The 25,695-nt window shown below is 35.1% G+C and overlaps 3 protein-coding genes across 5 annotated transcripts in view; 2 read left to right on the plus strand and 1 right to left on the minus strand.

Annotated features, from left to right (window-relative positions):
- The window catches only part of LOC145689320 (pickpocket protein 19-like), a 65,786-nt gene extending 63,977 nt beyond the window's left edge, over positions 1-1,809 (plus strand). The window contains exon 9 of the mRNA XM_081763462.1: positions 1,761-1,809. Coding sequence (XP_081619588.1) covers positions 1,761-1,809 — 49 coding nt within the window. The remainder of the gene's footprint in view (positions 1-1,760) is intronic.
- The window catches only part of LOC145690387 (uncharacterized), a 354,253-nt gene that overhangs the window by 185,099 nt on the left and 143,459 nt on the right, over positions 1-25,695 (minus strand). The gene's annotated exons all lie outside the window — the stretch shown is intronic.
- LOC145690386 (sodium channel protein Nach-like) overlaps positions 21,595-25,695 on the plus strand; it is an 89,239-nt gene continuing 85,138 nt past the window's right edge. Inside the window, exons 1-2 of the mRNA XM_081765220.1 lie at positions 21,595-21,699; positions 24,737-24,910. Coding sequence (XP_081621346.1) covers positions 24,780-24,910 — 131 coding nt within the window. The 5' untranslated portion in view covers positions 21,595-21,699; positions 24,737-24,779. The remainder of the gene's footprint in view (positions 21,700-24,736; positions 24,911-25,695) is intronic.

Consider the following 25,695-nt stretch of genomic DNA (forward strand, 5'->3'; position numbering starts at 1 on the left):
CCTCCAGCATAGTTACTGCAAGATCAACAGTTTTTCAATCAAGCTTTGTCAAGGTTAATTCAACTTCCTGTCATTCTGTTCACGCGTCACCGTTTACTGGATAACATCGAGTGCTAATATTCCGTCGCACTTATTATATTATTAGTTTTAAAACACTTTATTTTACAAAACCACTATGTCACATGATGTACGTGAATGTTTTTATCTACGTCGAATGTTTATTGGAATTCACTAAAATGTTCCAATTCGTGACCTCTATTCGTGGGATTGCGTGCGGGATCTCTTGCACTTCAGTAGTGTTACCGATATTCAAAATTCATACTAGTACTCGATCATTACTCTACCAATCTGGCATATCCGTTCGTGATTAAAATATTCAAAATGTAATATATTAAAAATTAAAAATATTATAAAGTGATAAAATGTTTAAAAGTGAAAATGTTATTGATTAATACGTGATATATACTAAATGAATATAATTACTTTATGGACATTACACAGGATTACACAATGGACTATTTACTGGATTATCTATATGGGTAAGTACCAAAAAAAATTTTACACGCGAATATATATATATTTATTTAAATACTATGAATATTTACTTGTTCTTAACCTATAATTATTATTATCCCTAACACTTGTTAACTGCATACAAAAATTGATTGTGATTCAGAGAAATGATGGATTTTCCATTTCCTAAAAATCCTGAAGGCTTTGGTTGTTAAATACGGCAGCCTGACTTGCCGTATCATCTCAATCAACAATTGGCTACAGTTAGCATATTTATAACTATCTATATACATGGTTTTACAAAATCTGACCGGTTTTCAAATTTTACAACTTAATTCTTCTTCATACCTAAATTTTGATCAACTTTCGTGACGTGAATCTCTTTTTTTTTTCATCAATATCGAAGACTTGACTATTTATACTCTTAGATCATAACCATAGACTATTATATTTATTTATTATTATTTACTTATTTGCCTAGTTACATTGTTTAGGATGGCCTTTCCCTAACAATTTTACTAAGTCAACAATTCATATTATTATTTATTACTATTAAACTTCTTAACTTATTATACTATACTTATTTCTACATTAACATATTAAATTATTACATTATTTTAACAATTGCCGACAGGGCCTATAGCGTGTGAGAAGGACTACTATCGAAGAAAGTCTAAAACTACTTCATATTTCCAACTCGAATAAGTTCTATATCTGTTCAGGGCTTCTCTTCTGCAGGAAAAATCCTCTGCATGTCCCCGATAACATTTCTCCATTTTCTTCTTTTCTTGCGCTTTATTCATATATATATTCTATATCTACTTCTTATATTCTCATGGAGTACTCCTAGCGCTAATATATGCATACATATTTATCTATATATCTATTCGTCGATGCATGCTTAAATCTATAAACTCATTATTTACTTCTATCTTCTTCTCTTATTTACTTATTAAACATTATTCATTATTTATTATTTCTCTCTTCTTCTCTCTATCCACATTTTATTATTACTCTTAGTCTATGTTATAGATCTACTGGTGGTTATTTCTTTACGTCTTACGTCTTTAATTATTTACTTTCTAACTCTATCTTCACTAAAATTTCCTTCTTCTCAATTCTCACATTCCTAAAATCCAACTCTTTTCCTCTTTCTTCCTTACTAATACAACTGAATCGATTAATCTAGACTATTTTTATATTATACTAGAAGAATATAACTATATTCTATTTCTACTATATTTTAGATGCACTACTAACATCTATCTCTCTTCTGACTATCCTAGTATTCCCTAGAATATCGAATGATTTACTCACTAATTATTTCTATCTTAATTTTAATCTTACGCTAAGGGATTAGCTAAAAATGAAGGATATCTCCACCAAAAAAAATTTGCACGGCTTTCACGTGATGTACGAGTCAACTCCTGTGTCTCTTTTCAACAATCACGGAAGACTTATGTTGCATAATAAATAAAATATTCTCATCGACGTTCGGTAATCGCCCAATTTTAACTCGACGAGAATGGGATTTCCTTCCTGATTAGAGTTTCCCCTAATGAAAGGTTTGGCCTAATTATCAGGATTTCTTAATTTTAACTTATGTCTAGATTAAATCTAATTCAATTGCATCATTCATTTTTGTGTTTTTTTTTCTTCTTGCCTTCTCTTACATCTAAAATCCTAATGCAAAACTAATCACAAAATCATTCATGTTTCATTTTCTTTGTTTTGCTTTTCTTTCTCCATAGTCTTGTCCTACTTTTATTCTTTTTATTACGTCACTATTAAAATTACATTAAAACTATACGCCATAAAGACATACTGCAATAAAACCAATTGATAGTCAGATTTTCCTCTTCCAATATTAATAATACTACTATAATTACCCATATATTTCTGTCCTATATTACTAAACAAAATATCTTATAATCAAATTATTATCCTAACTAAATACTTAAAACATTAATAATTACTAATAATATATCCTTATCCTATACATATATCTAATAATAATAATAATAATACTAATATCTATACACAAAACTCTTCTACTTTCTTGGTCATCTCTAGGCTAATAACCAAGGTGTCCGTTGTTTAAAGAACAACGCAAAAGCTACTAAATCTAGCAACGATTTATCGCTTGCCACTACTATTTTTGCTTGTTTCTCATATAACGCTACTGTACTAATAAACTCTGAAATTTTTACTGCCTGAGTGCAGACAAATCTATTCCTAAAACGATCAAGCCATTGATTCACTAGTTCTTGACTAGCACCACTAGTGAATAACGCACATACTTTGTATTTAAGTTTATCTTCTTTGATTGCGAAAAATATAGCGTTGCGTATTAACGTATTTGTCTCTGAAATACCAGTAATTATAGACAAAAAGTGTCTCCTGAATCCTAATTCTACCAAATCATCAACGCTGAAATTCTTCTCTGAGAATTCAATCATGTAATAGTTTTTGTATCTGCGACCCAGAACGTTATCTCTAAACGTCTGTTCCTTTGTTTCATCATATGTCGGATAATATTCCGCAAAATATTTTAAAACTCCTAAATCTAATGAATAGTACCTAGATTTACTGAACATCGTCGCAGGTTTTCCATTGTCTTTAAGAACAGGATAGTGCACCCTGTGATTGTTTTTTAGAGACAACATTGTGACGCTTATTACTATTTACTTCAAAATAAATACTAAATAGTTCACTTCTAGGATTAATGTAGGTTATATTTAATGTATTATACAACAACTGGTTTGTCTTTGTTATTCCGCCTACTCTGCTCGTAACTACGATACGGAGCAAATTTTTCGTGCGGCTCTCGACGTAATCGTGTGCCTTCGTGTCTACTCGGCTCCACTCGTGCTTAAACGCTTGAGCGACAATCGTCTTCCGCTCAGCATAACCTGCCTGATTCATGCATCCGTTCTGTGTATCCAGAACAACAACAAAAATTATTTCCCTTTCTTTTCTCTTATTATTTTTATTGTAAACTTGTAATATTATCACTTTATGTGTTATTGTTATTAACCTTAATATTCTAACACAAACTACCATATAATTACTAGGTTTGATGAACGTAATCCGTTATTTACTTTAAAAATATCACTAATGCACATTTCTGTTATTCAATCGAGAATCGAACTCAGTCGTCGCCCTTGTTTTACTGTCATGCTGAATCGAAGCGAGGGTGGGATGGGTGGGTTTCATTCACAAATACATAAGTTACTAATTTAACAAACTTTACCATGAATGGGTGGGTAGGGAGGGTTTTTAAATTTACTCTTGTTTTAAATTAACTAAACGCACATAATTCACCATGGGTGGGAAGGGAGGGATTTAAATTTACTATTGTTTATTACCATGTTAATCTAAATTCTGGCCAAAACTAGGATTGAACTCCAGCAATCCACCATGACAACCTAGCCACTCAGTGCCTAATTGGGGATGCAAATTGAGTGCTACTAGGCGCCTACCACTCACCATCTAGAATGAGTGGGACAAACTATAAAATTAACTTGCGAGAGGTTTCTCATTTGGGGATTAGACAAATAAAGATACGTCCACTTCATTTAAAATAAAACACTGTATTTCGGTAATCTTATGAATGAACTGTAAGATCTATGAATGTTAGCTATAACGGATATTCGGATTCATTTGCCAGACAGGTACAGAACGATCAAGTATTGAGCTTTGAATTCTGACTCGGTGCCACACATACCTGGATTAAACTGGTGTATTCCCTCGTCGTTCTGGTGTTGAACTCTGCTCCTTAAGCTGAAATTCCTTGTTGGTGGACGACGAAAATGGGCATTGAGGAATGGCTCCTCTCAATGCAAATCTCTGCCTAAGTTCTGCGTCGTTAGAATATGTTGAAGTACAACGTACTGTCTTCTCTTGTCATCTGGCTGATATTCAAATGAAACTCGATTCTCCAAAATCGAACCCAAGAGTGATCACGGTAAATTGATCATTGACTTGTAAGAATTATTCGCTGTCGTAACTCGGCAAACTCTCCAAGAACTCATCTAAGAACTGTCCGTGAACTCACCCAAAACCTTCTCGTCCTCCGGTTTTGTTTGGCGGGGTCCAACTACCATCGTCTGCTTTTTCGTCTGCTGCGGCACGTGTAACACCGTTTTCACATGGAGAGACAAATTCCTTCCATGTGTCAAAACTCAAAATTGCAATCCTCGACACGCTCTGATTTCCCGGTTCTAAGCAATTCTCCGTACATCCGTAATCTCATGAAATTCATAAAATCCTACAGATTCAGTTTATACAATTTCTAGAATCTGGCTAATGTGAGGAAAGACACATTGTCAACATTTCCTTCCTACATTGCCAGACTCTTAACGATGACATTCTTATACACAAGTGTTTACAATAAATTGCTGACACAAACGTTAACCAGACTGTGCAGCTTGCATTTACTTCACATTTACAACATTAAATTCCCATAACCTTATTAACAATTCCGCGACATAAACATAAAAATAAAATCAAAATATACAACTTATTATCCTCGAAAATCGAGTACTTCCACAATATATATATGTATTACCAAATCAAATGGGTAGAATGCATTACCAAATCAAATGGGTAGAATGCAATAAAAATAGTAGCGAGACCAGTGGCTTCTCGTGAATACTTCCAACGGGGGCAACTTCAAAATTTGAAATAGAAAGTGGTGTAGCTGTTGGAATCGTTTGAAAAACATGAAATGTCATGCAACTTTTAGAGGACAAACTTTGTCATATCCTTTCCCATTTAGCCGCTAGAGGTGTTGTTGCAGACTTGTATCTGACCACCTGTAGCAGGCCTTTATCTCATCTAATAATGCACATAGAGCCGTCAAACAAACAACTGAACTACCAAATTGTATGTGTAGAATGCAATAAAAATAGTAGCGACAACAGTGGAGTGGTTGTGTCTCCATTGACACAATGGCACAATGGGAGAAACGTCGAGAGGAAACACGTTGTCATATTTCTTCCTCGTTGGCAGCAATACGGTCGCATTACTAGGTGAAAGTCAGATGGTGCGAGGGTGGCCCCAGTCACACCAGGCGAATAACGGGAGGGTAAGTGCAAACCAAGCCCTGGTAAACAACCGCCAACGACTTTGCAGGATTAACTCGCTGCCTAAGCCAAGGGTAGCACAAACCCACAATGATGTGGACGCGCGATGTATATTGTGTGCGTACGTACAATATGAAATATATCCGTGTCGTTATTTGTTATATCTTGTTTGTCGTTATTTCGAACAGCACACTCATTTATCGTTGCCAGTGATTGTGTGGTGGTACTCTTGTAGATCCAGTAGCTAATACGTACATGACTTTGCTCAAGATATAGCCTATACGGCCTCGAGCAGGCTATGTCAGACAGAGGGCAGATGGAGCGATGATGTAGCCAAAACAGGTAACAGAAGCGTGTAGAGACAGAGAGTGATTAACCTCTGCAGTGAGATAAAGTGGTCCCTGTACTGCACAAGGTGTCTTGCATTGAGTTCTACTACCCATGTGCGTTACAAGTTCGTTACGGGACGAATACGAAACTTCCATAAGCAGTGGAACCTCTTTGATTGTGTTGATGTTTGAGTGATTGTAGTAGGAAATGTCGATAAATAAAATTCATGTGGTATACGAATTTGGTGGCATTCCAAATGTGCATGATTTTAGGGGAATGCCGGGCAAATTATAGGGCTGCGGCTCGATTATACGCTGAACGCTATCCACAGCGACAAACTATTTCCCACAACCTGCTGTGGAGATTAGCAGCACGATTGCGACAGAGTCAACATGCGTGGACGCTGTGGTGTCCGGCGAAGAGTCATACAGACTGAAGACGTTACCATTGATGTATGCCTCTATTGCAGTAAATTCTCATGTATCTTCGCGGCAGATCGCGCGAGATCGTGGTATCAGTCAAACTAGTGTCCTTCGTATTCTGTGGAAAAAACATTTTCGCCCGTACCACTTCTCTCTTCATCAAGAACTAAGTGATGCGGACTGTAATTTACGGCTTCTGTTCTGCAACTGAGCGGTCAATCGCGTGAGAGATCATCCGAATTTAATTCACTTGATTTTGTGGACTGATGAAGCGACATTCTGCAGTGAAGGCAACATGAATCTCCACAGTGCACATTACTGGGCAGCGGTAAACCCTCACTGGATGAGAGAAGTCAATCGGCAACACCGATGGCGCATTAATGTGTGGGGTGGCATTGTAGGGACTCAGGTCATTGGGCCATGGTTTTTGGTGTCATTTAACAAGTGCAATGTTTCGTGATTTCTTGCGACACCATCTACAGCCACTATTGGAAAACGAACCGATCCATATATGTCTGGTGCTGTGGGTTCAATTAGATGGCTGTCTAGCCCATAATGCTGCCATATGTAGGTAAGAGCTAAATGCTTATTTCCGCAACGCTGGATCGGAAGAGATTCCACTTCACAGTTTCCTCCGCGGTCGTCCGACCTTACATGTATGGACTATTTTTTCTGGGGTCGAATTTAGGATCTTGTGTATGTCAACCGAACAACTACAATTCGCAACATGCAAGACCTCATTACAACCGCATTCCGGACCATCTACGTGGCCGAGTTGGAAGCTGTTGCTCACAATTACGTACAGGGAATAAATCTCTGTATTGCTGTTCGGGGACATCATTATGAACATTTGTGAAAGCCAGGGCTACACTCCACAGAAGGTGAGCTGTTTCTTTAGCTCTTTACTCATCTTTCTCCAATCGCTTGATTGCAACGCCTCAACTTTCTGTCCCCATGTTTTGTTCCATGCTTTGACAACAGCACATTCGGTTCGTCTTTCTTCCTTGCAACCAATAGTTTCTTCTTCTGTTTTCTGCATAATCTGCATAATGTGACTAGAGGAAGGGGCACACCTAATTTTGTGTAGCATTGGCATGGCGGCCATCTTGAAGTCCGCCATCTTGGATTCAGGTCAAAAGTTTTAAATAAGAAGAGTGTCATGTGACATATCATTTTGAGGTATCGTCTCACCAGAAGCACAAATATGGCACTATTTTAAAGATATCTTTAGTCGTGTAAGAATTATTACCTGTGAAAAGATCTCTCCTTTTCACAGGTCGTTTAGCAGGTAATAATTCTTACACTACTAAAAGTGTGTTTCAAATAGAGCCAGATTTGTGCTTCTGGTATTATTATTCAATCATATATTAACCTTAGTAAATACCGTAACGATGATAATTGTACTAACGAATTTAATTATTGGAGTAGCATATTTATTTCTGCCATATTCAATACAATGTAATTACTTCCTATTTAATTTGGTTTCTTAGTTGGTCAATATATGGTAGTAGCAAATACTGTGTTTATACTTTGTAAGTTCTTTTTTTAGTTATTTAAAGTGTAAATGCATAAACAGAAAATATTTTAATTATAATTTTGTAGGCAAACTATTTCGTTTGCTTGCCGTAATTTTGCTGCGTGACATTCGATTTGTAATATTAAATTGAAGCCCACCAAAATATTTTATATCTATTTGAGTATTTGTAAGCTACAGAAGAAAGGTTTATACTCTGGCCACAGAGAAGGTATTGCCTTCCACGGCCCACCTATCCTCGGAGGGGAATGAAACTCTTGTTTTAAAAAAAGGTTATTTTAGTTCAAATGTCAGGGTTAACAGTTGAACATTTTCACTTTTCTAGCGAGTTTTAATGGAAAAATGCAAACTGCGGATACAACCATGTGTCGCAAAGAAATTTATTTAATTGGTAGAGCCAATGAACAGATTCTGGAAAGTAAATTACAATCAAACAAGCAAGTGTTAAATGTCTTTTTCTACAACTTGAGAACGGTAAATCTGACAGTGAGGGAAAGTGCATGATTAGCTGTTAAAAAAAACTGAGGTGTTTTGGTAGAAGGCAAGGATTCTGGTAAAAGATACCCAACACAGTATTGACAAGCTGATTGTATTGTATGAGAAATGGTGAGAATTACAGAAGAACAATAAAAGGTCGAGTGAAGTGCAAGGGCAAAAAGAAGCCTTCTCAAACATCTTGCCTGATTTATTTGATATAGCACACGCTAATGCTCTAGGTATTATTGAAATCAAGAGAGATAGTTTATTTTGTTTCAAAGACAGAAGGGACACCCCGGTAACATACTTGGTAAAGACGAGAGTTTGGCGCGAAAAGAACAAAACGGATATGTACGGCTTCAAAAGAAAATTCACTTGTGAAAATGATTTGTTTGAACTTTATACACCAAAAGATATGAAAGTAAGCAGTTCAAGTAATGAAGAGGAAAACCCAGCTGAGAATGTTAGAGAAAATGTAAAAATGGATGCATGTGTGCCCGGACACTCTAATAAATGTAAAAGGGGAAAAATTAATTTTATTACTTCACTACAGGTTGCTGCTCTTGATCGATACAAGGTCACTGATAGATCTGACAGTGACGGCAGAAGCATTAGGCCATGATGTATAGGAACTAGTAATAAATAGGTCTTCCATTCCTAATGCCGAGAGAATATCCATAGCGAAGTTGCACAGAACCACAAAAAACAATTTCAGAGTTCATCAAGTGCGTTAGTAGTGCATTGGGACGGAAAACTACTGCTGAATTTGACTGGCAGAGAGACTGTCGACAGGTTATCAATAATTATTACAGGATGGTCATGAGAGGCTAATTGGTGTTCCCATTTTGTCATGATCAAGAGGAGAACATATTGCTTCTTCTATAGTTTATTCACTTGAAGAATGGAACTTGATAAGGCTCGTGCAAGCAGTTTGTTGTGACACTACTCCCTGCAATATGGGTCATGTCAACGGCTAGAGCAGAAGCTCCACAAAAATCTTCTATATCTTCCTTGTAGACACCACATTTATGGTTTTAAAATATGTATTTGATAAGTGTTGTGTTTGGTTTGCATCTGGACCGGACGTTCCTCTATTTAAGCGTTTTCAGAACGAGTGATCTAAAATAGATTGCACTAACTTTATTCCAGGAATTGATGATGATGTAAGGAACAATATTTCCGATGTAAGAAATGAAGTGTTAAATTTTGTTATCAAACTTGTAGAAGCAGGACACCGCAGAGAAGATTACAGGGAATTTTTAGGACTGGTCATCATATTCTTGGGTGGCATACCTCTTCGAGCAGTTTTCTTTCGTTTGCCTGGAACAATTCACCATGCAAGGTGGATGGGAAAAGCAATCTACTGTTTAAAAATATTTCTCTTTCGCCAACAGTTTCGTTTAACGAAGCAAATAGAAACGGATCTTCAGAGAGTATGCATTTTTCTGATACGACTATATGTTAATGCTTGTTTTAAATGTAATCAAGCATCTCATTCACCATTACAAGACCTGCAATTTTTGAAAGGTTTGTACAGTTATAGACAAATAGATGCTGAATTATCTGAAGTGATTCTTTCTAAATTCTCTCGCCATCTCTGATACTTGGTGGAGGAACACTTAGCGTTGTTTTTTTTAAAATGAAGTTAGCATTATAGAAAAACAAAAAAATGATTGAAAGAATTAAAACTGTAGAGGAAGTGGGTCCCTCCTTCGTCCCAGTAGTGTGAGCTGGGTGCAGTTGCCACGACCCTACCAGGGGAGCCGCCGCTCCCAAATGGCCATTGTCTTTAAAGGTAGACAGTCTACATCAGTAAATTGGGTCTGGTAATGTACGGTTAACCTCTCCCGTAAGAAGAGGAAGTTCCGTATTGTTTGAATGACCCTACCGGAGGAAGGGTGTGGGTGTCCCTTCTAATGGTGGCTTACACGTACCATTGGGATTCGGACAGGTAGCCTTGCTACAACGTGTACGTGGTACCTAAACACGTTAAAGATAGGTAGCCCGTATTGTTTGGGCGAGCCTACCAGGGAAGACACGGCTCCCTCGGGAGACACGGCTCCAAAATGACAATGTCTGCCTATGAGCAAACGGTCTACATCAGTCATTGGCTCTGGTAATGTACGGTGTACCTCTACCGTAACTAGAGGAAGTCCCGTATTGTTCGGACGACCCTACCGGGGGGAGTGTTGGATTCCTGCCAGCGAGGGACCAAACGGAGGTGGGGGAGGGGCCAATCCCAGGAATCTGGGTAACGGTTCTGATCCTGCTAAAGGGAGGAAACTCTGTGGGATATGGGTCGGCACCAAACTCAAATGGTAACTTAACACGTACCATTGGGTCTGGGATGAGATACGGGAGTATCTCGACGTGTGCGTGGTACCTCTACACGACAAGGCGGTTGCCAGTTGAACGATAGAGGTCTGGGGCCCCGGATTGGGTTGGAGTCTGCCGGGCTGTGGTCATACCGTGGGATTCGGTAGCTTGTGGGAGCCAATCCCAGGCATCTGGGCAACGGTGAACACGGGCCGGAATTGAGCTTGCCTTATAACGCTCGGGCGCCATGCCTGTAGAGGATGGTAGGACTGACTCGCTAGCAGTCTGCCTCAACCAGTAGGTCAACTACATCGCTTTGGCGAGTCAGAATTAGGGGACAAATTCTGACGGTGCACTTCGTGCACGAGGAAACAATAGCGTATATTGTGGAACTACGGGCGGGGTGCATTACATTCTTGCGAAACCGGTCCATTAAATAGACCGAACGGTCGCGGGCATGCTCTCCATGCATGCAATTAACCGTGGCATAGTAGACCACTAGCTCAGGAGAATGTAAGGAGAAACCGTGAAACAGCAAAGAGGCTTGACGCAGAGGTGATATGATAAAAATTCTTGTTAAAAGAGAAATCATTGGTTTTATTACAACAAATACGCAAACTTTCCTCGAGAGATTTAAAACACCCAAAGGATTTCTGAGTGGGATCTGATTTCATGGTTAAATAATAATGACTATCTTCAAGGAAAGACAATAGTTAAGTTAATTCACGTAACAAGGGATGCAGCAGAAAGGGGAATGAAACTATTAGAAGATTACGACGTACAACAACTTTCTTACGAAAAATAAGAATCACAAACAGTTTGTTTTGCAGATAGTGAAGGCCCACAAATAATCTTTTCCTAGATATGTCAAAAGTGAACTATGCAGCAAATAAGATTGAAAACTTACCATAAAGCTACTACACAAATTAGATATATTTTAATTTCTTCCAAGTTATAATTTTTCTCTTTCCTCATAATGGTCTATGAATCATCTTGATGGAAACTTATTTGTAGTTCATATAGCGAAACAAAGATTTAGCCTTCTCTAGCAGTTGGTTTGAATTTATGTAAAAAAAAAAAAAAAAAAAAAAAAAACTTCCAAAGTTCTTACAAATCTGTTGTTCATAACTACAATAAAATAACATTACATCGAAGCATTTCGTTTTTCACACGTAGTAACTCTTACATGATTATAGGTAACTTGAAAATAATGCCAGATTTGTGCTTCTGGTAAAACGGTACCTCAAAGCGATATGTCACATGATCCTCTTCCTATCTAATTTTTTTTGCCTGAATTCAAGATGGCGGACTTTAAGATGGCCGACATGATAATGCTATACAAGATTAGATTGGTCTCTTTTTCTAGTTCCATTATCCAAGATATCTTCCCATTTCATTAAGCCGTTTCTAAGTTATAAAGGCTTCTTCCAGATTTTCCCCATATACTATGTATTGTAATCGGATTCAAAACTTTAGGTCGCTTGAGGCACGATTTAAAATTATTCAATGGATCTAATTTTTCTCATGGCTTAATTTAGTACCATATGGAATCATTTTACGGGGCTCGTGCAAGAAAATTCCTAACTTTATTTTCTCCATATAAATAAGGACTACCCTAATATATATATATATATATATATATATATATATATATATTTCCTCTTCCCGAGCTGTAGGTCTGAATTTAGGTTTAAAAGGTATCAGAAGTATCAGTGTTCGTTTTATCGACCCTGAAAACTATTAGTTCAACATTAATATCTGTTATTTTCTGTCATTTATAAATATCTGTTCCGTTCCTCTCCCCTAAGTCGTAGCATCAACGTGATCTCAGGCCCAAATCTCATCTATATGGCAAATTTGACTTAGATCGGTCACGTAGTTCAAGAGTTATTGTGTTTGATTTATTTTTACGCATCTTGACCCTTCCCTCCTTTACGTTGTACCGTCAAAGTGAAACGATAAAACACATTACATGCCCGTGCCTCATCTATGTTGAAAATGTGATCGAGATCGGTCGAGTATTTCGAGATTTATGAAGTCACGTGAATAGTCATTTATATATATATGTATGTATATGTATGTATGTATAGAGAGAGACAGAGAGAGAGAGAGAGACAGAGAGAGAGATAGATAGGTAGATAGATAGATAGATAGATTAAACGTTTATATTTTCATTTGCTTCAAAAATACTGAAAGTATATCGTCTTAAAAGATAATATAGAAATAACTTAAGATTTGCTCCGAAATATGGCAAGAAATGAAATATATCAGAATAGAGCATAAGTCATCTCTGGTATGAAGGATTCCATACTTGATCGTAGAGTCAGGTAAATTGGATTAGGCAACATCTCATCCATGAGTTTTCTGAACGCTTTTACGTTTCTTTTCCATTTATTCCACGAATTATTAATTAATTATTTACCTTCGTAAGACATCCGCCTTCTTGAGGCAAAAACCCATCATCGTAGGAAGGAAACTAGTAATTTCATTTTCATTTCTACATAACTTCTAGTGACTTTGTATTTCTTCCACGCAATTTACCTAAACTACATTAAACTTATTTTACCAACTGTCTATGGATAATATATGATTCAGACATATGTAGTAACAAACATCAGTCACTCTATACAAGAAGGAAAACACGATATGGAATGAACATAAGAGAATAAACAAAACTAATTGTCAAGTTCACAGATATTTAGTTACTAAACTTCTATCAAGTAAAATTAGTGAAATGCCCACACAATAAAAAGGTTCATGCTCCTGTAGTGGTAAAGAAAAAATGGCGAAAACTATCATAGGTCAAAGAAAGAACCTGATATTATCATTGCCCAGATAACACTTCCAATTCTCTCTATTTCACGCATTATATAAATTTGTAGTAACTCTAGAAAATTGGAAGTTTCACTCAGGCATGGTCTACATCCTAACCCTTTTATTAAAATAGAGTACTATTATTGATTCTTTCCCTTTTGTAGCTGATTCTACTATAATGATATAACAGGGATACAAAACTCAAACTTTCAGTCACCTACTGTAGCTAAAAGATAAGACGAATTAAGAAAACACATAACAGTATTAAAAAATAAACTAGAACAATAGAAAATGAAAATAATAGATCACAACAATTTGAAAGCAAACTTCCCTTTATTGATTACGTAATGGCATTCAGTGTAAAGTACATTATATTTCAATATCATTAGCGTTTAACGCATAAAATTCATTCAAATCGATAGATATAACCCTGGTAAATAAAATTGAATGAATAAGTATCTATTCTCACGCGTAGCTTTCGAGAAAATTGAAAAAGAAGACTCGTTTGAAAACTAAAAAAAATATTCACGTTTTCGTTATGACACTAAGTGAAATATATTAATTAATTACTTATGTACTCTAGAAATGCTTACTGTTAAGTTTTAGATTGGATTTTTTGTTCTCTGACATCTCTTAACAGTGACACGCACACCCCTAACACTAATTTACGTATTCCCAAGAATTACTCATGTAATACTTGTGATATTAAATAAAATATTTGTAACAAATTTCTGTAATAAATATTTTAACTTTATTTAAACAACCCTCGTATCTCTTTACATCTGAAAACTGCAAATATGGATATAGCAGGTTAGGATCCTTTGATGATATCATGCCGCATCATGCCTACGCTCAGTAGTTTTTGTAATATCTACGTCTAAAGCTTATTTTTCCACTCTTTCGACAGCTTATAACACGTAAACGACGGGAATTTCGTCCTATGTTTATTAGAACTTTTTGTTTGTTTTGCTCTGCTTTTATACTACGAATTTAGCGCCAATTTAGTGTAACCAAACCCAAACTGTTACTTAACTCAGTATGATGTGATTATTCAAAAATACGAAATTATAGAAAATACGAAAATTCGTTTTAGGGACAGCTAAGAAAGATTGTGACCCCTGATAAAAATAAAATAAAATAAGATAAATAAAAAATAATTATTTTCCAAGATCGCAAGTTTTTAATTCTTTTGGATAATTCCTAAAATTCCTGGCCAAGATTGCATTCTTTTGATCCATTTTTTAATCATTTCAAAAATTCTTGTTTATTAATATTTTCTTAAAAAAGCTAAAATTATAGATTTTTAAGATGATACTTATCGTTTTGTATTTAAACATACACAATGCTTTTTAGTTGATAAAATTATTGTTTTATTTTTTGTTCAGCCATTTAATTAAAGTGTTTTCTGAAATGCATTCAACATGCGATTGTTCTTAGTTGTGATACAGTAAGGGGTTTGATGCATTGTATTCTTTCAATGAGTTTTTCAACATGCTTCATTAATGAAACTGGAAACATTTTATGATAAATTTAGTTGTTGTGTAAATCAAGATGTGATGCATGGTGCAAAAACTGCGTGAAGGTATGGTTATTGAAGTTTTAGCAACATTTTGAATAATTTTATTTATGAGATTTCTGATCTTAGGAGCAGGTGTCATTATACAGAAAAATATACTCATATAGTAAAGTGTATATCTATTTATTCTTAGGCCAAACAAGATTCTTTTTTAAAATATGAATTTTAACATTCTATATTTTACTTTCTTAGACACCAGAATGATGCAGTTATCTTTGGTATGAATCGATTTCCACAACACAGATTAATGCGTGACGTTGTGTTTGGTGACTTGGAAATTATGGGTAAGAATTATAAGCAATTAAAAACACTCATTTTTTTGGAGTGAATATTAATATCTCTTTTACTTGCACAAAGATTTCTATAGAACAACTACATTAACATCAATCAGAATTATGCTAGTTATGTAAAAAGAGTGAATTCACCCAGGTCTGTAAAAATATTACAATATATCTTAAATGTCCATAAGAATTTCTCGAAATATTAAAGGTGTTTTCTTTGACGTTTATCAACGAGATCCAATGCTTTGTAATAAAATCGTTCAGAAACAAGAAGGTTAATTTAACCATCTAATCAAAGGTAACTATACTCTAATTTATTAGATTTACATGAAACATGTTGGGTGTTTTGTTTGTGGTTGCCTAACTATGACTATTACTGTGATATGGACTTGCGAATAACGACTCAGGTAACAGCAAATTCAAGAAAAAGCTCTACTATATCTTAATATTAAAACATACAATTTTCATGCATTACTTATATGGCAAACAACTGCGTAATGATTTAATAATGGTTATATTATTTCTCATTTATATTGGAATCGGTTCTGTATGACTTGTGTGAGGTGTCACAGAGTTTTGTGCTTTTAAATGTTTCTTCTCTACCACATGTTAGATTTAAACTTTGAAAATAGCAGTCAAATCAGTTCATTATAATAAAATAACTTTTTCTTTCTAGTTTGAAATTCTATACTTTCTAATGACATTGTTCAGTTGTGATATCATCGCCTTGTTGTACATTATTTGTTCTATAGATGGCTGTGAATATAGTATCTCTAAAACTACCATTGTCCTTTTCTTACAATTCAAGTGCTCACAACTCTTTTTCAACAATTATGCGTTTCTCAATTAGGAAAGAATGAAAATGTGTTGAATCTAGGTTCCAGGCATAATTTTCTGGACAACGTCCGGGCATACAAATTCTTATAGAGATGGGATTTCGGGGATTCTGATAAAAGAAAATAGGAGGATATAACAAGTTCATATAGCTGAAGCGAATGACATCAGATGTATTCTGCAGATTCCAGGATCATAAAGGTATAACTACGCCATATTTAGAAAAAGTGCATTTCTTATATATTTACATCGTTTAACACATCCCCTCATTGCGTTGATGTATAGTTATAATTCATACCTCTATTCAATAACTTTATTCCACTAAATATCTGGTCCTAAATTCCATATCTACATTTTAAAATATTAAATGTGTAGTATTTCCTGTAAGAGGTAATCCACAGAAGTTTCCATTATAGAAGACCAAACCCCAAACTAATATCAGATATATGTAAGGTATGTAAAACTCATTTCGGTGAATAGTACTTAAAGTTTCTTTCATTTACAAATTTCCTATGTTTGCTGGAATACTTTTGTACGGTCAAATGTTACATACCTAAATATGAAATGCCTGCACAGTGTTGTTACATGCAGTCATGATTCTTATTCTAGCCCTCGGAGCCCAGTAGTAACCAATTTCAATCTTGCAACATATGAAGAGAAAAGTGTCATTAATGGAGTACTCTTTTGCACAATCTTCTCGAAACAACCAGACGACTAGTGGTTGGTTCTCAATCTTTTCGACCCTAGCGCCCCGTTGGATGAATTCGATTGTTCTAGCGCCCCCGTCATCTTAACTCAATCCACTCATGCAGAGGTCCAATGTACGACTTGGACGAAGCAAATATATATCGTTGCTCTATCTAATATATAGAAAATGCGTATCAAACATTTTCCCTAAGGAAAGTATTTTTTTCTAGAAAAGCAAAATGTTAGTTCCCTTTTCACAAGAAGCAAGCGGAAAGTCACAAATCTTTTCTTAAAAATTCGCAGAAGTAGAAAGTCCCTTGTAATACAATAGCTTGAACAATTAACATCCTTCTGATGGGACCAGTAGAAGAATTACCATGTTTAAAACTATAACATTTATTATTGTCTGTTGATGACTTTTCTTAAGGAAAAGGAATAAAACAAATCAGCACTGAGTGTTCACCCTGTCAAAAATCCGACGCTGCTGACTTTTTTCCTGTAAAATTACGAATTGAAGATATAACAAATTAAAGTAAGATTATTCTTACAAAATGTTAATATTCTCTGACTTTATTAATCGCTGCTTTGAGCTTGGTGGACTGAAGCCAATTTAACAATATTTGGAGTCAGCATTGTTTGCCGCAGTCTTAAGTCACACCTTTCACATATTTGCAGTTTATTTCTAGCTTTCGGGATGATTTGTTGTACAGCGCTGAAACCCCTCTCCACTAAGTAAATAGAAGGAAAAGCTAGAAGAATTACTTGAGTTCCTGCCACTGCAAAGGATAGGATTTCTTCATTTTGACTCAAAAACACCATAACCAAACTGTTCGAAGAGTGTTTCAAGTCGGTGAGTTGCTCCTGTAAACTTGGGTGAATTTCTGTGCAATCAATTGAAAAAGGATTGAACATCCAATTTGGTACTTCAAGGACACAAAGATCTCAAAATTTAATTTCAATCTCTTCCTTGAGCCATTTGAAACGAATGAAAGTAAAAAAACTGTCTAAATCTCTTTCTTCAAGCTCCTTTTCTTTTTCAAGTGCTTGAAGAGTAATGAATTAATAGAACTCCCGATAACTTAAGTTACCTGCAAGAAGATCTCGTTTAGCAATGAACGAAGAGATGATTTCCTTAATCTTGTCGAAATTTATTCTATTCCCTCGTAGCTTTGTGTTGACTTTATTGAGTTTATCAAACTCATCAGATAAACAGGGCACATCAAGACGTTGAAGTTTAGGAGTGTCACGTAGGCTTCGATCAATTGTCTGCAGAAACTCAAATACTATTCCGAAAAGTTCATAAATATGCCGCAAACAATTTTCTAACAATCCGTGTGTAAAAGACGTTCAAATTAAGCGTCATTTTCTTTACGAGATTATGAAAAAGACTTGATTCAAAGAGTAAGACTTGATATTGTTAACAGCACTTCTAACTCAACGACTCGTGCATTCTGTCACTCAAATGTTTAGCAACAAGATGCTGAGGATGAATGACACACCGGACAGTCATAACAGGAGGTATATCTCTCTTTAAATGAGGAATAAACCTACGATATCTTCCGATCATGGATGGTGCTCCATTGGTTGCACAAGCTACAATGTTTGCTAGAGGGATATTTTTCTCGTTAAAAGAAATTCCACCTTCTTGATATTGAAGAAGAACCCTTCGTGTCGGTGGTTAAGTTTGGGGCAAACAACAGTTCCTCCACAATCTCGTCATTTTGGTTAATGAAACGAAAAAAACTAGCAGCAATGCCTCGTTATCACCAATGATTCATCAATCTGCATTACAAATTCGGTATTTTTCACCATGTTGATAAGTATCTCTTCAACATCAGCAGGCATTTCATTAATTCTTCTGGAAAGAAATAGTTATTCAACGGAATGATTTGGATATACGTGTTTGAGCCGCGTCTTAACATAGTCTTAACTGTTTCTTTAAGCGGGTATTATTATGTTTCTCCGATAGTACACATTTCGCAGAGGCTTTGATTGTTTCCGACTTCTTCTCGTCATCCCAAGATCACAGTGGTAGAACTTCAAAAACTCTCTATTGGAATGGGGATGGGTAACGAGCAGTGAACAGTTTTGTCGTATCCTCTTTTCAGCATGTCACGCGTATTTTCTCTGGTGAGTTAACAGAATTTAAAAAAATAGCTATTGCACCTTACAATGTTATTTATAATCAAATATTATTTTATATCCTAAGTACGGAATAAAAGACGTCACTTCTAAATATTGTGTCGTAATATTTATAAATAGAATGACAATATTTTTGTCTTACAGTATCTTTTGGCAGTTCAGGTAGCCTTATTTTCGGAGGAAGTCTGGTGGCGTGTGTAGAAGTAATTTACTTATGTCTTCAAGAAATGGTTCGAAGCCTCATAAAATTCTGTAAATTGAGATTTCGGAGAAAAAGTACACCTGCATTAAGAAACGAGAGACTATGTTATCATGAAAGAGTGCAAAGGCAACAAAGACATATCATGCTTACTCTTGGCAGAAATGGGATAGATAATCATCACAAAGGAAGGTTAGTATTTATAAAATAAAATAAAATATACAAAAGTTATTACTAAACTAAAATGACTATAATGATATAACATTTAACATTTTATCCTGTGTTTGAAAATTTTCCAGTAAACAAATTATTAGGATATGTCCTTGTCGTATACCTATTTAGAAGTTCAATGTTCATATCCGGTTTTATGCATATTATTGAATAACAAAATATAAAAGAAGAAATGAGTAAAGCAAAGTAGATTTTATTGTTTGTGTAGAGCCAATTTTGGTTTTACTATACATTTTGTTTTCTCGAGACAAACTGTATTCTCATACATTTTTTGCGAGGTGAAAGTAGCTAAATTCGATATCGTTATAATTTGTTAACTTTATCTCTAATTCTTAGTTCACAATAACAAAAACAAAGAATTTTCTTCTGATTTCCCTTCTTGATTTGTGACTTACTTTTCGGCATAGACTCTCTGTTTCTGCTACGTAACCCTCCATAGACGGCTTGGTCAATTGTAACATCAAGGTATTCTCGCAGAATCTCACTCCCAAATATTTATTTATCTTCTTCTAATGTGTATTTTGTTTTGAAGCGATTTTAAATTGATAAATATTTTCTTTGATATGTTTTTGAAAATTGCCCACGTATATTTTACAGCACAAACTTGTAAACAGTTCTAAGATTTTAGAAGTTATCCTAACCTAACTTAGCCAAAACTAACATAACCTATTCTAACTTTGTCTTACCTAAGAGTTTTAGAATTTTGTAATTTAGTGATATTTTTGTTCTAAACCAGATGGACAACCACTTTTGGAATAACTGCCACAAATTTAACCCGAGAAAGCCCAGGCTAATTTTACCCTTAAAAGGCCCAGGGGTGCCTCTGAGGCTCCCTGCTGCATATACAAGCTACCTGAACTAACCGCAACCATTTATATTTTCCGTCATTAATAGGAAAGGCTAGTCACTACTTTGCTATGAAATAATTTGTCAATGGTAATAAACAATGAACAGTATCAAAAATTAGAAAAGTACATACTTCAATAGGATCCTCAGAGGCACCCCTTGGGAATTTACGTTAGTACCAAAAATAACTTTCTGAGATAAATTAAAAATAATGCTGAGGAAACGCAATTAGAGGATCTATTTTAAAGAGACAGAAGACTTCTAGAGCAGAAGACACGCGACGAAACATCTATTAAGAATAATTGCATTAAAAGTTTACCAGGGTGCCTCTGAGGCACCCCCAGGGCTTTCTCTGGTTAACTAAGGGTTTAGTTTAGAAGACGGCTCTACCAAATGGAAAGTTTACAGGTGGAATAGGGTATTCTTGTAAATGTACAAAGGAAGTGTAAATTTATTTTGCAATCCCAGTTGTTAAGTGCCGGTTACACCTATAGCTCTTGGTAGGTGTCTAAGCAAATCACATCGACGTTCTCTGACTCTAACATTTGTTCGAGGCTTCGAGGCACAATTCGCCAAAACTTTCATCTTCAGCAATGTAAACTCATTTGTATTAGTTGTAAATTCGTCTTTGCCGGTAGTAGGTATACCCTCGAGCATTCCCCCTGCCTCATTAGTCTCAAGAACAGGTTCATCAATAATAGTCAGTTCATAGATTTCTGGTTCTGTGTCTTGTACTGTACTTCAAGTGTCTTGATCTCCATATTTTTGTTCACAAGCCGATTCCTCACTTTCAGAATTGTGGTCACTTTCTTCGACCACGTCTACATCACTATCATCTGAAGCTCCTATATCACCTTCAAGTACACGCAGTATTCGGTCTTGTTCCCTTTTGTCCATATTTGTGTAAACCCAGTCGTTAAATTAACAAATTAGGCAAACTGGTGATCAAATCCAGGATAACTGGAGTGATCGTGATTGTAAAGGGGGAAGATACACGGCAGATTACATTTGGCAGTGGCCTACCAATTTAAGAAAACTAAAATTTTTCTTTCCACGGAGTATGACACCGCAGCGCGTGCTACGGAAAACTAAAACAAGATAAAAGGACTCCAGGCTGCAAGAGCCATAAATGTTATCTCTTCAATTCAATAACATTTGAAACGAATAAATGAAATCAATGTACAGAACCTAACTAAACGTACATAATCAGAAAGATGATTAATTTTGCTTGTAATATGCAATTTTACTTAATTCAGTGCTCTTATATCAGTTAGTAACTTACATATTTTATTTTAGGTTTTATAAGTGTTACCCACTTCGTGTATTCAAGAATGCAGTTCTGGAATTCGTGAAGTATTCATCATTTGATGCCGTGCAGCAGTTTATAAAATCACCGCATGTGATTCTTAGGTTAGTTATGTATTATACACATACATATAGAATGTAGTGACACACACGTAGTTTCATCGAAAGACAAGCTTCAAAATTCACATGGTTTAAGAAGTTTTGCATATATACTTCTTGCCTTCGTCACTCTTTATATGTTGTTGCATATGTTTGTGTGCAAAAAGCTCTTATGGCACTAAATGTTATGTCGATAATTTAGTGTAGACTTTATATTGTGAGTATAAACTTTCTGTATATTATGGATATGTAGCATAGCGTACTCACTGAATCTTTACTAGTATATATCACGAAGTTTAAACAGATCTGTAGAAAAGTTACAATTAATTCAATGATTTATAGGGAAGACAGAAAGAAAATACGGGAAAATAGCAACTGACTCTATACAGTTAGTTATAAGAGACAAACTTTTTATATTGATTTTCTAGCAGAAAATGTACCTCAAATGGAAGCCTCTCTGAACTGTTATGCTAATACGTTGTGTAAGAAAAGCAGTAGGTCGATCGTCATCTTTAACCTGTGCAATATGTTGGCCTATTTCTTTGATGAAATTGAGAACTTCGAGATCCCAAGTGCCGCTCCATTTAATTACTACTGTCACAAACATATATCTATCGATTAGAGTTTTATATTTTATTCTTTCTCGCATTATCGTACGGTGCAATATCTCCTTCTCGTGGTGAAGAAAGATAAAGGTTAGGGGAAGTGTCGGAGTAGGTGAAATCCCAGAGAACAATCTTCCACCTATTCCGTGATATCAGCCTCATGCCATCTAGTCTTTTGCCATCAGATGTGTTACATCCAGCTGGTTCCTAAACAGATGGAGTTTCATCCGATGTGAATGCTCTCCAGATAATATCATTCACACTAAAATGTATTACATGCCCTCCGAAGCTACTTGAAAGACGGTGTAGACCACTCAGTTTGATTGATGCACCACATTCAGAACACTGTGTGTTTTACACCTGCCTACCCCTAGGCCAAATGCAACTGCAAAGCGAAAACTTTAATTTGAAAGGTGCAGTTCTAGGGTGTGTGATTGTAATGCCTGTAGCCAAGAACCTGAAATTGGAGATGAGAAGGCGGAAAGTATGCCTTTGCTCTCTTGACTACTTCTTGAAATAACACAGGTTGGTATAATTTTATGATCGAGTTGTCCCAAACTGAATGTAAACTTCTGTGCATTATTTCAGGAGGTTAGATGAGTTAGACATACGGTCTTGAGCATCAGTTTCTATGTGTCTCATTTTCCCGATCGAGGACGTATTTGTTATCCAGTCAAAACTAGGTTATCTATATTAGCTAGGTTAGAATTAATGGCTAGGCCTGTAGATAAGTAAACATTTTTCATATGTAAATCCGATGTGCGTGTAAATATTTAAAAATACTCATGGATCATTGTCAAAATGTCGATATTTATAATTATTTTAGTATAATTTCTAATTTTGAATATATGGAAGCAAAAATAAAACAGCTATACGTAATTTACATTAGAAACAAAGATCATTTTTTTTTTTGGCTTTTTAGATGCACTGGTTCATTTAGTAGATAAAATTGTACCACGAACGGTCAATTCATTAACTGAATACATGTATCATTATAATAAGTTTTTCTTCCCCAGGCAAGTCACTTCACTGATTACAGGTTAACTCGTTTTCGGCACTTACGTAGTCATCTTGCCCCTCTGACAGTTACTCGATTTCCAAGTACGGGTCTCTTAGTTTTTCTGGGTGCGCAAATACAAGTATTAAAATAGCCGTATAACTTCTACACATTGTATGCTGGTCTCCTATTATAAGTTTGCAGAAAATATGATAATAATGATGTGTTTGTAGTAAGCATAATAATTAACACTAATGTTATAGGATTAGAACTTAGGGATGATAAAATCAAATATTTGAATATAATAAAACTTTGGTAGTTTTTATGTTACATCTATTTTATAGAAAGAACAATTGGATACACATATGCTTGGAGTATTCTATTTAAAATCATGCTCTGAGAAGATCTGATTTGCTAAGGCGATCCCTCTTCTAAAACTGCCTGCTAACACTGTGTAAGGATTCAATGACAAACTTTTGAATCACATTTTACCGAAAATGAGAATTACTTCATTATTATAAAGTTGCAACATAGGTTCCAAAAATACATTTTATATATTATTAATTAGCAGAATAAAACTTTGGAATGATTAGTAATAAATGATTAGTAAAACCTACTACTCGAATAATATGACAGGGCTTAGGGAGGACTAGAAATGAGGAATGAGTATACTATTATATTTACAAATGAGTAGGCGACACACATTTTCGTGTTGCGTAATCTCAGATCTTTATTATTTTAGAACTTTGCTCGTTTTAATTTGTCTAATTGTGACGTCATGATTTTATTCTATTTAATTTCAGTGTTAGAAACAGGACGGATGTATGAGTGTGTTTAATCCCTAAAACAACGAACCATAAGCACAGGTCGTGCACTTAAAAATCTATGCAAATCTCAGCTGAAAGTTACAATATTATAAAAAGCTTGATAAATTCTATTCAGAGAGATTGTAAACTTCTGTATTACGGTGTGCAACTTGTCTATCAAATGAGTATGCTTATATCAAAGTAATAGTAAGTGCCATTTAAATTTTCACCGTAGCTAAACTGAACGTTCTAAAGAAAAGTTTTACAGATTAAAAGAAGACTCCGAGGGAACTTAACTGAAACATACATTCAATATTGTGTAGCAATTCTTCCCAATATTGGTTTACTGTTGTAATCTTCACATAATATACGATTCTTTAACATTTTCTTTAACATTTTGTCATTTGAACACAAAAGACAAATGAGGATCTTGAGTTTTAAACAAATAAAAAATACTCTTTCATAACTATAGCATCCTGCAGGCAATTTATTGATATATTATTAGTATACCGATATATTTGGATGCGCAATTTCATGCTATACGTTAAGCGAATAATAAATATATTGGAAATATATTTCCTTTCAAAAAAGCTCACATTATCCCAAAGTATAATATAATACATTTTTTCTTTCAGATTTCTGTGGGTATTGGTTTGGTCTTGTTTTGTAACATGTGGAATGTTGGCTACCTTGTCCCTATGGAGGGAATACTACAACAGTTCTGTTATTTTCGAAGTTGAAGAAATTGACCATATACCACAAGATGCCTCTTTGAAGATTGCAATCAGTTTCTGCACTAATGAACCAATGTAAGCGTTAATTGATTAACGGAATTTTATTCTTCACCTGACACTAAGTGCATTAGTAGACAAAGATTGAACTGGCGTTCAACATATTACAAGGAATGCATTGTTTTCAAAATTGTATGTGCAGATGATCATAATGTTTCCTAATTGAAATTTACTGAGTAATTTATAATAATAGTTTGACATTTAGTGTTACAGTAATTGAATATGTTACTTAATACGTACATTATAGTTAGCAATATCTAGTAATGTCAATCAGCCTGATTTCGCCGCATCCTTCTTTATATATATATATATATATTTATATATATAACTATGTATGTTTTAAAGAACTATTTTTGAAAATCTAGTGTAAACATTTTCGTTTCCTGCTTTTAAAGAGACAGTTATTATATATTGCAGTCATCAATGGAAAATAATTCTGTCAATTTGCAATCTTAGTTCGTTTCTCAGATATTTTTTTTGTTCCTGTTAGAAAGGAAAATTTTACATGTCACTGGTGTAAACCAATGTGAGACTCGCTCCTGATGAATTTTTATTTGTGTTGAAGTTTTTAGAGTGTTCGGAATAGTCATAATACATGTCTTCGTTCTCGTTCTATGTCTGTAAACGTTGAAACTGGAAATGATTTATTTGAAACAATCTGGTTTGGATATAGAGTTAATGGACGAGATGGTATTCTTAGAACGCTGAGTTGATTGCGCAAAACTGCATCTCGATATATCCTACTGTTTTTTGTCTAATACCTGTTGACAGTCGAGTGGACAAAGTCATTCTATAAGATTTTC

This window comes from Thermobia domestica, chromosome 7 (assembly GCF_964235325.1).
Source record: "Thermobia domestica chromosome 7, izTheDome1.hap1.1, whole genome shotgun sequence".
NCBI lineage: Eukaryota > Metazoa > Arthropoda > Insecta > Zygentoma > Lepismatidae > Thermobia > Thermobia domestica.